Consider the following 16,441-nt stretch of genomic DNA (forward strand, 5'->3'; position numbering starts at 1 on the left):
CAAGAAAAGTCTCTTAATATAATGGCCATATGGTGTAGAGAAGGATAAAATATTTTATTCAACTTGAAAATCTCTACTAGTTTTGTATGCCAACAAATATACTTTGTTAGTGGTTTATGTATGTTACAAAAAATTAAGAAAACATATTAAGCTTAATCACATTAAGCAATGGAAGAATATAATGGATGAAAAATTCAACTAAACAATAAATGTATGAAAGCAAATGTATTATACCCTCTTCAACTTTAAGATTGCAGGAAATCACTTCCTCATGGAAAATAGCCAATTCCACCAACAGAAAATAGTCCCTTCTTAGGATGCAATTAAAATATTGTTTGGACATAAAATTATGAGCTTGTTTAGTCTTTTTTAAATTAAACAGAATGTTTAAAAAATTAGTATTACTTTAAAAAAAACATAAAAATAATTAACTAAATAAACTAGTTGATTGTTTTTACCAATCACATCATTCTATGGTAATGCTACAATTTCAGAATCACAACAAACAACTTGGTGGACAAGACAGGTATTTTGACTGCAACTCCAGATTTTTTTATTCAAAATTCTCATGGGAAAACATTGATGTGTTAGTCAAACAAATTTTGATGAACGTTTACATGAAACTGCAAGCAGAGCATTGCAGCTTCATGTAAACAAGAAAAGTCTCAAAAAAACAAGAAAAGCTTCACACCCTGCCAAGACCAAGGAAGAGAGTAAAGCAATGCTGAGCAAACTAATCACTGTTCTGGAGAGAACTATCTTCAATGTAAAAGCTGATAAAAAGATGCCATATGTGCTGAAGACAACATCCAAAAAGTGGGCATGACAGGGATTTGAAATTGGCCAATCCAATGCAAAGCACTCAATGCCAAGATATGATGACTTTGTTTGGTATGCCATTCCCGAATGATTCATGCATTTTTTTTTCAGGAATGGGCAGCCCACATTGAACAAGCTGATGGTTGAAGTCCTAACAGTGATCCTGATCAGCCACAAATATCAAGAAAGATGCTTCATCAGATGATGCAGCATCTCCGCTTCAGGTACATAAAACAACAACGTGCATCGGCCTTCATAGAATGAGAGGATGTAATTGCTTGGTGACATCGATACCTTTGAGCATGGAGAAATATGCATTTTTCTTGTGGTGAGCAGGCTGCAATCTTAAAGTAGAATAGACCATAGTTGGTATGGTCATGCTCTGTAACCTAATGTGTTTGATTCAAACTCCATGAAGTCACAAGACTCATTGTGGGAGGCCCATCCTAGGAACCACAAAGTCTATCATACCACTCCTTGAATTCATTCACTGTTCATGCTCTCACTACTCTATCAGGCAATGCATTCCATGGTTCAACCACCCTCCATGCAAAGAAACCACTCATCCTCTTGCTCACAACTTCCAAGGATGGCCCTTTTCCTTTCTCTTTCCCCCTTTTCCACCAAACAAAAGAACTCCCCCCAGTGTCAACTCAGTGATTACTTCTTGACAGTTTTAAAGTCTTAATTATATCACTTCTCCTTCTTCTATGTACCAAATTCTGCAATCCACATTTCCTCAGCCTATCTTCATAACTAACATTGAACATTCCTGATACTTTCTTTGTTATCTGCCTCTACAATCTTTCCATGTTTAATTTTTGCCCTTCAAATCCTGAGAACCAAATTTAAGCACAATAGTTCAAGTGTGGTCTGATAAGGACTTGATACACTGGAATGAAAACTCTTTCATCTCTGCAGATCAGTATTGCAGCAATCTTTGGGTTACCTTGACAATTTTTGAAATATGTTCACTGAATTTCAGGTTTCTATCAATCATAATCCCCAGATCCCTTGCCTCTTCCACTTCCTACAGTACAGTTCCTACAACAAAATATGCAGCCTCCCATATCAGAAACTTCAAGACTTCACATTTAGCTGCATTAAACTGTAATCTCCATTCATTTGCCCATCTATCCAGTTTATTTTAATCCTCTTGCACAGCTGTCACATCTGCACTATTACTAATAACCTTTCCCAGTTTCACATCATCTGCAAACAACTGAATAACCCCTTACAGTTCATTGACAATGTCATTGATATAAAGGTTAAACAATACAGGTCCCAGTACTTGGCCCTGTGGGACCCCAATATCTTCTGCCTCCTTGATACTGCCCCCCCCCCCCCAATACACAATACACAACTGCCTGATACCTATCAGAGAGCCAATCCCAAATTCCATTCATTAACTTGATCTAAACTTATATGCTGCAACTTAAATATCAGCTTATCATGTGGTACCCTGTCAAATGCCTTTGTAAAATAAAAAAAAAGGGGGGGGGCAGAATATGCCTTTCCCCCTCATCAATTGCTCTTGTCACTTTATTATAAAAGGAAATCATATTACTAAAACAAGATCGCTCCTTAAAAAATCCATGCTGACTCTAACAGATAACATTACCTTCATCTGTGCAATACTGTATATGATTCCTGACTAATTTCTCCAAGATCTTTTATAACAAACTGTCCTAGCGTATGTGTCCATGTTTTAAGAATGCCATATTTGAGCTCGATGAAAGTGTGATAGTTCACACAATTATCTTCCTCTCTCTCTCTGTCTCTGTGTGTACGTATGTGTGTGGGATTGTATATGCAGTGACTGATTTCGAACCAGTAGAGAAGTGTGTGTGACTAATATGTTTAGGAAGGACAAACAGCTATTTAATTTTTTTCTACAGTGAAATATATTCTTGGATGCTGACTAAACCATGCTGAATACACTGAAAGTGTATATGTGGACCACAGGAACAAATTGTATGCATATTATTAGCACAGTGCAACCAGGCTATTGGTATAAGTATAGTTATGTTGCATGTTAATAATGTGCTTTAACCAATTATTAGCCTCTTTACCTAATTTCTATAAACACTACTTAGAACCGCGTTAATTGCATCTAGCTGTTTGTATAGTTTTCCTTCCATATAAAATAATCAGAATGAAGTATGAATTTAATAATTCATGAACATTGGGGGGGGGCAAACTGAAGAACTCAACTCTCTTTTAGTGGTACATTAGTAAATAGGAACATAACTATCAAAGCTGATCATGATGTCTGAAATTTGTAAGGATGGTCTTTTCTTCTCAAACCAATTTTGAAATAAACACTGTTTTTTATAAAGGAAGTTGTACCTGAGAACAGAAGAGCTATTTTTCCAATAATCTGGCAATTGTATATGTGAATCTATCCATACTACTGACTATGCATCAAGGGGAGACACTGGATTTGTGAGATCCCATTCACAAATTCAACACTGACTTCATCCAGTAAAACAGCTGGAAAAAGCATTCTCCCAAAGATAATCCTTCTCCACTGATATATAAAAAAATGATTTATATCAAGCTAGTTTAGAAAATGTGATGACTAGCTTAATGGCTTAAGAGAATAATGATAATAATACTGTTCCCATGGGCTTCTAAGTTCAATTAATGAAGTGAAGTAGAAAGAGACAGCTATGTGCTTACACCAAAGAGTTAATTAAATGGAGGTATTAGAGGCATAGTGACAGGCACTGAAAGATTCCTTCATCCTCTACTCCTTGAGTGTTTGAATCTGTGGAGGTCAGATGATAATAATAATGTCAAAGGGAGATGATCAAAAGAGAGAGGGATGGCAAAGTGGCAACTTACTCAAAAAAATTTAAACAATATTTTTTTAAAAATTATTAATTAAGCGAATTTTTTCTGCCAGAACCACTTACCATTTTCAGTTTTTGAAGATCTATCCTGACTAATAGACTTTGCTAATGTTGAATCAGAAGAGGAGGGAGAGGAAGAATTGGAAGCTGTTAACATATTACGAGCATCTTCCAAACTGGAGAGAGTCAGGAAAACCTGTAAAAATTTCAGAGCACAAGATATATATATAAGAATGTAGGAAAATATAAATAAAATAATGAAATCAGCTACAACAAAAGTTGTAATTCTATAGTGTACGTTAACACCATGAGTGGGCTAAGAATTTTTTCTTTTATTTTAAGCCACTTCAAATCCAGTAAATGAAGCAGTGTCTTCATACTAGATTACTTCAACTTCCTTATTCTAACAAGTAGGAAATTAGCTGTAGACAGCAATAAAAGGTGCCTTTTGTAACACCATTCTCACATATGAACAAATTTATTATCAGAACAATTTAACCCAAAGCTATATTCTGGTATATATAATGGCAACAGAGTGATGTGATGAAAAGGAGTTTTCTCAGAGAAGGTAGAGATGGTGAAGCATTTGCTAACACAAGTGATCTCACACATTATTCACATCTCCAAGAAAACCCCCATTCACTCTTAACCACTCTAGATCTTTCTTCACCAGTGATCTTTCTAAATATAATGTAGCTTGTTTGTTCTCTAGACCATAAACCAGTATTGGTTTCTTCCCTGAAGGAGCAACATTCCCACAGTCAATCTCCTTCAAGTGTGTTGTCTATTATTACAAGAACTACTTGGAACAACTTTTGTGAATTCTATTCAATTTCCATGGCTGGATTATTGTTTCAGTTTTCTGATTAAAAAAAAAAACATTTGCACTTAATAAGACTGTAAAACAGAAAAAGCAAGAATACTGCAAATGGCTTTCATTATAATCTAAATCTACAACATAAGAATCGAGCATATCACAATTAGCATTCATCATAATATCCATTTACAGCAGAATAATTATGCATATCAGAAATGGTTTTCATCATAATCTTCATCTATAACAGAAGATTCAAACATTTAGAAATCAGCTTTGTCCAAGAAGCCATACTTTTGAGTCTCTTGTCAAAGCCAGTGGCTTTCGTCAAACACTGCCATGGAAAAACCCAATCTCCTCTTTTACTTTTCCCTCAGTTATAGCACTAATGATCCTGTAAATGACATATCATTCCAAACATACAGCACTCAGTGCCTGCTTTCATTTTTTTCACTCAAAAGAGATCTGAAAAATCTTACTCAAACTAGATACCAAAATGTCTCCTGATCCAAATGGCATTTCTCCAGTTGTTATGAAGGTTAGGTTGTTTTTAATTATATCCTATTCCTGTGGAATAGGACATAATTAAAAATTCTTCCAGCTTGGAATCAGCACATATTTAATGCATTTCTAAGAAGAATGACAAATCTTTACCATCAAATTATTAGTGGTGGTACTACCTGAAAATATTCTAATTAATAGATGATTGTCTGTATGGAGTCTGCCTGTATTGATAAACAGAGGATCTTTTGCTAATGCCACTTACTTTTGTTCAAATGTCAAAAAAAAAGTTTGGAAAATCTCAAGTGATTGTTCTTAATATATCTTGGCCATTTGATCAGGAATGCCACAAAGGGCTATTAAGCATGCTCCCATCATATGGTCCATCTTTTAAATTCTGCAACTGAGTTGCAAACTTTCTCTATGCATGCACATCATATGTGATGGTGGATAGCGCTTTATCTCAAACTTTGCTGCTGGGCTCTATCATGTTAGATGTAGAAAAACATGGCCATCATGTTTTTCTACATTTTATCATCCCATATTAGTTTTGTATTGGTTGTATAAATGATAATACTGTATAAACCGAACCCACAATTTCTTTAGGTTCTGATTTCTAATGCACTGCACTTTCACCTGATAGTGTAAACATTTTTCATTTTATCAAAATTTTAGAAAGCACACTATCTGGTGAAAGTGCAATGTCATTATCAATATCTCTAAAATTTGAATGCCATGCATTTTCACTCTTAAAAAAAAACTGTAAAAAGTGGAAGTATGGGCACTTCCGGGAAGTAAGAGACACACTGAGGAAGAGCTCTTTGTAGGTCATACAATGGCAGAGTACCATCTTATGTCTCCTTGAAAACATTACTGAAGATGCACTCACAATCTCTGCTGTGCAGCATATTGTGAGTGCATGCAAGTAACCATTCACTCACCACATGTGAAAAGAAGAAACTGGATGTCACATGCTTCCTGACCACATTCTTACTCAACCTCGAAGTATAACTCCACCATCAACACCATGAACTACAAAATTTCACTTGTATTTGTATTGTAAGAGTTTCTTACTAACTTGAATATTTCTATCACATCTCTCATCCATTCATTTCTCAAATTTTAAAGAACATATTCCTTTAGTCTGTCCTCATATGCAAAATTCCATGGGCCAGATATTATTTTGGTCACCTAATGATTAATCTTTTTGACTGTTTCCTCATCTCCAAGTCCAGGCAGTCATATAAAACAGAAAAATCATTTCTTGACAGTTACAAGTTAGTGTTTTCTTTAACATCATAGTTATCAAATGTGATGACATAACCACCTTAGCTATGTGGTCACCATGAAGTCTCCATAGCGCAATTAGAAGAACAGTGGAACATTGTACCACTGTTCTTCCAATTGAAAAAGACATGGGTTTGATTCTCGTAGTGATGAGGGGAATCCTCATATGGGCTTCAACTGAAGGTGAGTTAGCTCATTTACAGACAAAAAAATACTGTTCGTGATGATGGGCAGTAGATGACATTGATGGTAGTAGTGTCGTAGTAGTAGTGGTGGTGAGGGTGAGATGAATTTAGCGAAGCTGAGTAGCGTGCCCTCCCAAGATGAGTCCTTGGACTCATCTTGGGAGGGTACTCTAAAGTAGAGTAGTGTAGTATTAAAACACTTAAGGAATAGAACAACGTAGTTAAGGATATAAATTAAATTAAACTTTAATAAATATTTTCCGATATTTCGGCAACATCACGTTGCCATCTTCTAAAGGAACTTACAAAAAAGTTCCGTGCACGTAGGCACTACAACACAGAAACTGGGAATGTAGAGATGAAGCTATTGTTCTCCTAACAGTCCTGATGGTGCCCTCTAGAGGGCTAAGCAGGTGTTCTTGGCCGTTGGGCTGAAGGTCTGCTGATGTAGGCCTCCCAAATCCCCCCCCCCCCCCCACCCCCCCCCCCCCCCACCCCCCCCCCCCCCCACCCCCCCCCCCCCCCACCCCCCCCCCCCCCCACCCCCCCCCCCCCCCACCCCCCCCCCCCCCCACCCCCCCCCCCCCCCACCCCCCCCCCCCCCCACCCCCCCCCCCCCCCACCCCCCCCCCCCCCCACCCCCCCCCCCCCCCACCCCCCCCCCCCCCCACCCCCCCCCCCCCCCACCCCCCCCCCCCCCCACCCCCCCCCCCCCCCACCCCCCCCCCCCCCCACCCCCCCCCCCCCCCACCCCCCCCCCCCCCCACCCCCCCCCCCCCCCACCCCCCCCCCCCCCCACCCCCCCCCCCCCCCACCCCCCCCCCCCCCCACCCCCCCCCCCCCCCACCCCCCCCCCCCCCCACCCCCCCCCCCCCCCACCCCCCCCCCCCCCCACCCCCCCCCCCCCCCACCCCCCCCCCCCCCCACCCCCCCCCCCCCCCACCCCCCCCCCCCCCCACCCACACGGCCCCCTCGAAAAAAAATCGTAATAGAGAGATATATTATTATAATATTTATTATATTTATATTCAACACAAAACAGACACAGCGAATATTGCAAAAATCAAATGCATATATTACATTTTTTGCCTCTTACCGTTTGGTTCTGAAGACGATGCGGGCTGTTCTGGTAAAATATGAAATACTGTCCATTTTTTTTTAGTCTGTTTCTGCTTCTTCTGATTGTTCGCGGATTTTTTTATTTTATTTTTTATCAACCACTTATCCATCTCAGGGTTAAATTTTTTTAACGTAGAATAGATCAAATAATATCACCACTTACCAATACTGGCACACCCCAGACTGATAACATGAAATTAGTGAATATTACCTGAATAAGGGAATCCCCCGGACAAGGAACATTTTTCACTTTTGTGACTTTTTCTCCTTTTACGCTAATTAAGCCTAACGCGAAACAGACAGCAAAGGCAGTCTGTTTATTAAAACATGCATATGATTGGTGCGGTATTAACAAAAGATCGTGCAACCGAAAGATAAAAGCATAGCTGACAATTGAGTTGAAATGCTAACTCTCTTCAACCGAATTCCATATGTGAAACTGCCATAACATTCATTATATATATATATATATATATATATTACTTAGTTTCAACACTTTTACGAATTTTAACACGTTCCATTGAATTTTATTGCTGCCTTGGGAAATCGAACTCACACACATCTAATTAATAACAATAGTTTTTAGTTAGATACTGTGTTTGCCCATGCAACATATGGTTTTGTTTCTGTCTATATATACAGCATAGTTTCTGTATGAGGGGGACATGTGATTCATTAATTAGTGTTTTTATCCCAGTTGTCTCTAATTGCACTATTTGTTGAGAAATATATTACACAGACTCATCATACCTTATTCACTAGCATAATAAAAGTACTTGTTTTTATTGCCTCTGCAGTATAGTGGCTCTTAGGGAGGACGTGTTACTATCTCCCCACATGAACTTGTTTAAGCTTTTTTTCATGTGTGAAGTATATGCGAAACTTTTATTGGTAACAGAAAACTAGCTCGGATGACAGTGATAATATAAAACGAGTTTTGATATGTATACAAAGTCAATATCGACAGTCCCTGATTACGAACGCGTTATGAAAGGGACAGAAAGATTTGGAACTTCCCTGGAGAGCATTCGAAGTAAATACAATTAACCACTGCTTTGAAATGAAACATATGAATAAGCAATATTTACTAATATTCGTTAAGCGCCGAAATACGCAGGAAGCAAAGTTTGTGAACCAACACCAATGTGTGAATTTTTCCATTAAACTATAAAAAATAACAAAAAAGAAATAATAAAAGTTAAATGCGTTTCGTTTAAAATAAAAAAAAATATACTTAGTCTTAAAACATTTTAAATTTGTTTTCATTATATAATAAATATATCTATTATATATCTTTTTTATAATAAATAAAATAGTGTTTATAATAAAATGATATACATTATACAATGAAGTACAAGATAGCATCCTTCTGACATCTCACTCCAGGTGACAAAATATTTGGTCACTGTCCTACTTATAAATAAGAATAAAATATCAGAAAGCATGGGATCTTTTATTATTATAATTACTATGTGATACCTCCAGGGAGGACACCTTGCTCTACTTCATGAAATACATCTCACCCTCTCCACTACTACTTAATCTACGACACTACCACCAACGCCATTTACTGCCCATCATCACCAACAATATATGACAATATATAGATGACAGTATCCTTTCCTTAAGAAAAACATTTAATATATATCCTCTGTATTAAACAAAGGATACATATTACTCTAATTAAAAAAAAAGTCAGAAATTTCTTCCCATGCTCATCCCACATATAAGTAATACTAGCAGAAAAAGTACTAATATATGATAAAGAGCATCCACATGTATAAAGTCACCATTATCATTTACTGGTATATACTCACAAGAGGAATACTGGATATTATTATTATCATCATCCAACCTCCATGCAGTCAGAGACTCATCGAGGGGCCCCATTGCACACAATGCTCATCCAACCTCTTAAACTGATTCAATGTCTACATTCACAACACACTCAGGCAACGAATTTCATTGACCAACCACTCTCCATGCAAGTAACCTGCTCCTTGCTCCTCTGTTCACACCCTCCTTATAAAGCAGGGGGTGAATTCTCCATGCTTGCTATGCAAGCTCATTAATTGAGAAAGAAGTAATATTCATTTGTTAATAAATGCATGCATTTATAAGCATCCTATCATTTAGGCTTTTATTTTGGTAGACAGAAGACGTCTTAAGCTTGTGTGGCAATAACTGTGCTTTGCATTGTGTATTGAAGGCCGATGCTTGCTCGTCTAGTCAAAGCTGCCTTGGCTTGCTCGGTTGTAGGAGCTTCCAGGTCCTTGCAGCAGCACTGTGATTTCATGCATGTGCATAGCCATTTCACGTCGTCTCACTCTGTTGCTTAAACACATGCCATATGCAGTAAACGTAGCTCTAGCCAGTGAGCTTCATCCAGCCTTTGCAAGTGTGCATGTTGCTTGGGAAAATTAAGTTACAACCAACTTTTTATGATGATGTTATTGACCAGTTCATAAAGAAGAACCATAGGTAGAATTTGTATTCAAGTAGGTCAGCTAAACTGAAAAACATAGAATATCATTTGTAAAATAAATGTTGTATTTGTATGATTAAATGTACATAAATTTCTAAATACAGTAAAACTCCGTTTTTGCATTCCCGCAATTTACATTTTCCTGCCATTTACGTCATTTTCCGTTGGTCCCGTCTTAAGGCCTATTCTTACGATATATTGTTTTCTCGCCATTAACTACTTGATGTGGACGTTGTATCCCGTGATTTGCGTTTTTATCTCAGGTGGCAATACTGATTTTCGAATCGATTTCTGCAGAAATCTGTGCATTTCTGTTCCCAGATGGCATTGCTTTCGGCTGTAGTTTCGTTTCTGCCATCACGGTGAGCTGCATGCTTGCAGCAGTAATGTAATGATGAGCGACACCATGATTTTTCAATCACAGTACAAATTTATATTGCAGAATTTCTGCTATGTAATTTGGCGTGTGAAAGTTGCTTTCAAGTTGCGGTGGTGGATTTCTCCATGTTAGTAACATGGAGAAAAAAGACAGAAAATGTATTTCGGTAGAAGAAAAGATGGCAATTCTGTGATGTGTAGATTGGCATGCCGGAACACATGTGCATTTAGCAAAAAATCTTGGGCTCTCTGTGTCCGCTTTGAACACGATAGTAAAAACAGGGCAAGCATTGAACTCAATGCAAAGCAATCTGGCTCTATGTAAAAAAAAAAAATAAAAATAAAATAAAAATAAAAATAAAAAATTAAAAATTAAAGATTTTTTTAAATAGATAAATGTAATATTAAATTTTGTAATCGAGTATGTAGACTCGCATACTAGCAGTAAGTCATCTTTTAGCCTTTTTTTTAATGTTTTTTTACATTTCCTGCTATTTACACTTTTTTCCATCAGTCCCCTGAAAAGCGTAAAAAAGGGGTTTCACTGTATATAGTTTTTAAATGGTCAGTAATTCATTATTCCACTAATCAGACTTCAATCACACCTCTCATTCCCTGAATGATAACAAGAGCAAGTGTGAATTTCAAGACTAGCATTTGACCCTGTTATACAGTTTCCAGTGATGGTCTCTTGTTCTATCCCCCCCCCCTCTCATTCTATGAAAAATCTCTTCCATATCAACCTGATTTGTTTATTTCGCATCCAAACAAGTGGTACAATAGTAAGTAATTGGTACAACATTATTTCCAACAAAGTAGGATACATTACAAATGAGAACGGCCTAAATTTAATAGGCATATTATACAGGGAATAATAGGTAAAATATGAAGGAAAAAGAAACTATATATAAGTTATATGCAATAAATATGGTCAGATGTTCCTCCAGTATCTTGCACAATCAACTGCACTTTCTGTGCAGGATGTAAAGTACTCTTTTGTGCAAGGTGATTAAAGAAAGGGGGGGGGGGGAACAAGAAAGAAGGTGTTCCATGGACTGGGTTGCCCCATTTCACAAGGTTGCAATATCCTATCATTCATAGTCTGTTGAGCCCTTTCCAAGTGGGTATTCCAGTCCAAGTGGAAGATGTTCAGCTGTTGGAACAGTTGCTAGAAACCTATGTCGGGATCTTAGTCTTTGGGGTACTGTAGTTTGGACAAATAGTGGGTGGCACTCATCATTCATTTGTCTGCTCTTGTCATCAGCTGAGAATTCAGAACTTCGAATTGAAGGTGGTGTAATACCAGCCAAAGTATACAGGTTTCTTAATGGTGTTGGTTTCAGGCATACTGTAATTAAGCAGCAGCTTTCATTCAATGCTGGGTCAGGTTTTTCAGCATGGCAGGATCTGGCCCATACAGGGCAGGCATATTCAGCAGATGAATAGTAAAGGGCCAAGGCAGAAGATCTGAGTGTGCTAGAATCTACACCCCCATTTGGAAGAAGTAACTTTCTTTAGTATATTGTTCCTTGCATTAACGTTTGCCTTTGTTTTTTCTATGTGTATGTTTTCTATGAAAGAGTGCAATCGAGAGTCACACCAAGGTAGACTGGGTTCCAGCAATGTTCGATATAAGAGCCTTCCCAAGAAATCTGTAGCTGCTTGTTGGCTTCATTACTGTTATGGTGGAAAAGGTCGGTCTGAGTTTTCAAAGGGTTTGGTTTTAATTGATTATTGCTATAATATGTGGTTCGACTATTTAAGGCAAGTGATAGAGTAGTTTCAATGGACTTGAAATTATTTGATTGAGTAGTTATGGCAAGTTCATCAGCATAGATAAAATTTCTAGTTCCTGGAAAGAAGGGGAGATCATTGCCATAGATGTTGAAAAGTAATGGTGATAACACTTTCCTAGGGAGGCTTTTTTTTTTGGGGGGGGGGTGCCAGTGGCTCCCCCCCACAGGTCCACAAAAAAGCATCTGTTTTCCAAAAGTGATTCAGTCTGGAGGATAAGGCAATGAGTCTCTAGTTATTCCATATATTTTATTTCAGTGTGAAATGGTTTATGGTATTGTATGCTGCAGTTAAGTCTAAAAAGACTGCTCCCTCCTGTGGCTCACAACCATGTTCTATACATTGAGTTAGGTTGAGAATTTGTGATGCACAGGAATTGACTGGTCTAAAACCGTCTTGTAAGCAATAAGGTGGGGTTCGATTAGGGATTGTAGCCTATTCAAAATTAATCATTCATAGAGTTTTTGAGGTTGCTGAGTAGTGATATAGGTCTGTAATTTTTTGCTTTGGTTGGAGTTTACTCTGCTTTCAGAAAGACTACCACTTTAGCATGCCTCCAGATAGTTGGTATCCCTAGGGTTCTGAGGCAAGTGTTGTATAGGTTTAATAACCACTCTTTAGTCATCATCATCATCATCAAATTCCTGACATGTACCTTCAAGGGGGTGTACAGGATGTGATAGTACTACATGAAAAACTTACATCACCGCTAACTTCCTATCTACAATTTTCCTCGAAATCAATCTGTTACCTGTCAAGAACTCCAACATTATCAGAACTTATATTTATGTCTTCTAAGCACTTTTTACTGTATCAATCCACCTACATCTTGGTCTTCCTCTGGGTCTTTTTCCTGCCAGCCTGGCAGAGAACACTGTTTTGCTAATCTTTCCTCTCCCATTCCGTTTAAACAACCATACCACCTGATAACACCCCTGACTAGCTTATATGTCTCAATCATGTCCCCCCCCCCCCTCTCTTCCTCCTATTAATGAGGCCATGCAAATTACATTCTCTCAATCTGTCCTCCACATTTAAAAGACCACCGACAACCTTTCTGAATCTTATCTGGACCCTTTCCAACACCTCTGTCACCATGAAAATCTGGCGACTAAATCTGCACACAATAATCCATATGAGGCCTGATCAAGGCCTCATATGGATTATTGTTATACAAATGTTTTAACTTGTTATAACACTGCTGCATCATTTGAAATTCTCTGAAAAATAAATCTTTCCCTTGTTTCACAAACAAGTCCTCAACTGCAGATTTAACTTGATCATCTGTGGTAAATTTTGTTCCTTTCAAGTGTTTCTTTAAATTTGGGAATAGGAAATAGTCAGATGAAGCCAGGTCTGGAAAATAGAGTGGGTGAGGCAGATATTGAAAGCCAAAGTTGTGTATTACCTGTTGGGTTTCATGAGCAGTGTGATCAGGTGCATGGTCCTGCAAAAGCAGCATGCCTCTGCTCAGTTTCCTACAGTGTTTTTCCTTTAGAGCTGTTGAATAAACTGCTGCAGTAACAGTTTCAGCTTTTTGAGGTACTCGGTAAAGATCACTCCATCCATATCCCAAAAGACAATGAAATGGCAAGAACCTTCCCTGCTGACTTTTCAGTTCAGAACTTCTTTGGCCATGGAGAAACTTTTTGTCTCCACTCCATTAACCGTTGTTTGGTCTCTGGGTCATAGTGATGAAGCCATGTTTCATCAATAATCACATGAGCCAAAATATTTACACCTGATTTCTCAAAATTACCCAGAACTCCCTTGAGATGACAGCACATGTTCTCTCTTTTAGTCGGCATTCAAACATTTGGGAACTCACTTTGCTGAGAGCTTCTGCATTTCCAGATGTTGGTGGATAATGACCCAAACTCATTCCTTAGGTATTCTCAGAGTCTTTGCAATGTATTTGGCTGGTATTTTTCCATCATCAAGGATCATGATATGCACTGCATCGATGTTTTCAGGTGTGATTGCTGTGGAAGGGCTTCCTGACCTGGGGGTATGTGTTGTTGCAGCTCAGCCAAGTCTAAAACTGAGCCACCCCAGATGGGTGACTCAGTTTTAGACTTGGCCACCCATCTGGCAACTGTCAGATATGTTGGGGCACAGTTCCCTAAAGTCTCACACAAAGTTTAGGGTGAAAATCGGTTAAAGAGTTTTCTTTCAGAATGAAAAACTTCATGATGTCATGCACCTCTGTGTCTTCAAATTTCTTCAAAACCTCTGACATGTCTTATTATATGTCCTTAAAGAAAAAGAACAAATTGTTACAATTTGATGAAACATGGGTGTTAAAGAGTTTTAAGATATGTTCTTTCTTGTGATTTGAGTTTAATATATACCCCTTTAAGATCGTTTTTGTTCTTACTGTTTATCAAAGCTTTCAGCCCCCTAACAGCATCACTAACATCCTTTATCTCTGCATCTGGTAAACATGTTTTTGTCACTTTTTCATTAATTACACATCTTATCATTGAATCTCCATACAATACTATCTCTTTTTTCCCAGTTTTCTAGCACTTTGATGCTTTTCCCATTCACTCTTTCTTTCATGTTCCTTCCTTCCATACTACTCTACAATTTTTTCTGCAGTCATTCTAGCTCACATTTTTTAATGTGAAGGAGTTCATGTAAGGATGCAATTTCTTTCCCCACTAGCATATCATCATTCGCGTTACTTTCAATCACGTCATTCACATTCTCAGCCATGTTTCGTACACTATCACTCACTGCTTCCACTACTGCATTCTGCGCAACTTGACAATCCCGCTTTATACCTTATTATCAGTCACTTCATTCTTTGGCAACTTGCATTTCTTATGTTCATTTACGAAACATTTACGACAAACATTCTCTCCATTCTTTCTCGTTCTTATACCACAAACTATTCACTCTCGGAAATGAGTACATCAAATACACAACACATTCAACTAAATTACACACACACACATTGATATTGGCCAACATCAATGTCTTGATTATCATTTTTCTCATTCGACAAACATTCTCTCCATTCTTTCTCATTCTTATACCACAAACTATTCACTCTCGGTAATGAGTACATCAAACAAACAACACATTAAACTAAATTACACACACATTGATACTGGCCAACATCGATGTCTTCATTATCATTTTTCTCATTTACGACAAACATTCTCTCCATTCTTTCTCAATCTTATACCACAAACTATTCACTCTCAGCAATGAGTACATCAAACACACAACACATTCAACTAAATTACACACACATTGATATTGGCCAACATCGATGTCTTCATTATCATTTTTCTCATGTGTATCTGTGTCATAACGAAAAACGATTATGAAAAGAATACTACTTACTAATAGATAGCTAAAATAATTGCAACTTAACTACACAATCAAAAATAAACAAAATACCACCAAATATATATAATAATTTAACTAATATCTACTAAAATCAGTGGGTTCAGATCCCATCATGGGCATGGATGTTAATAAAAGCCTGTTCTGGATGAGCTTGTATAGCTCTTTGATTTTATAAGACTTGTCTTTATGGACACAGCAATCCATATTTGATCTTATTAATTCTCTGGTCTTAACTCCACGAGCTTGCTCTTTTATTACTATTACTATTATTACAGGGGACTCCAGGGAGTCCTTAGACTCATTGAGGGAGGGCCTAAACATCATGTCCACACAACTATTCGACATTCTGACAGTATCTATCATACCTTGCCTTGAACTCATTCACTGTCATAGCACCCACAACAGACTCTGGCAGCTTATTCCACTCATTTACCACTCTAAAATTAAAGAACCCAGCTCTAACAACCTTGCTAACCACTCTTGCCCAGCTTCCATAGATGTTTCCTAGTTATCCCACCACCAGTTCTGATCTCAAAAATATCCTCTGAATTAATCCTATAGAAACCCTTCAGCAATTTGAATGTCTCAATCATATCTCCCCTTTTCCACCTATCAACCAATTTCTGCAACCCACAAATCTTCAACCTGTTCTCATAAGGTTCATTCCATAGACCTGCTATCATCTTGGTCACTTGCCTCTGGATCCTCTCCACCTCCTCCCCATCAAGAAGAAACCTAGATGACCTACAGTAGTCGAGATGAGGTCTTATCAAGGCTCGGTACAGAGGAACGATAACTTGCTTGTCTCTGCTCGTCAAAGTATTTTTCAGCAACCAAGTGATTT

At 38.1% G+C, this 16,441-nt stretch overlaps 1 protein-coding gene across 1 annotated transcript in view; it reads right to left on the reverse strand.

Moving 5' to 3' along the window:
* Positions 1 to 16,441, reverse strand: part of LOC150103053 (phospholipid-transporting ATPase ABCA1-like) — an 859,669-nt gene that overhangs the window by 348,875 nt on the left and 494,353 nt on the right. Inside the window, exon 23 of the mRNA XM_090398068.1 lies at positions 3,738 to 3,870. Coding sequence (XP_090254194.1) covers positions 3,738 to 3,870 — 133 coding nt within the window. The remainder of the gene's footprint in view (positions 1 to 3,737; positions 3,871 to 16,441) is intronic.

Source organism: Typopeltis vanoorti, chromosome 9, assembly GCF_054136105.1.
Source record: "Typopeltis vanoorti isolate ZY-2024b chromosome 9, IOZ_Tvanoo_1.0, whole genome shotgun sequence".
NCBI lineage: Eukaryota > Metazoa > Arthropoda > Arachnida > Uropygi > Thelyphonidae > Typopeltis > Typopeltis vanoorti.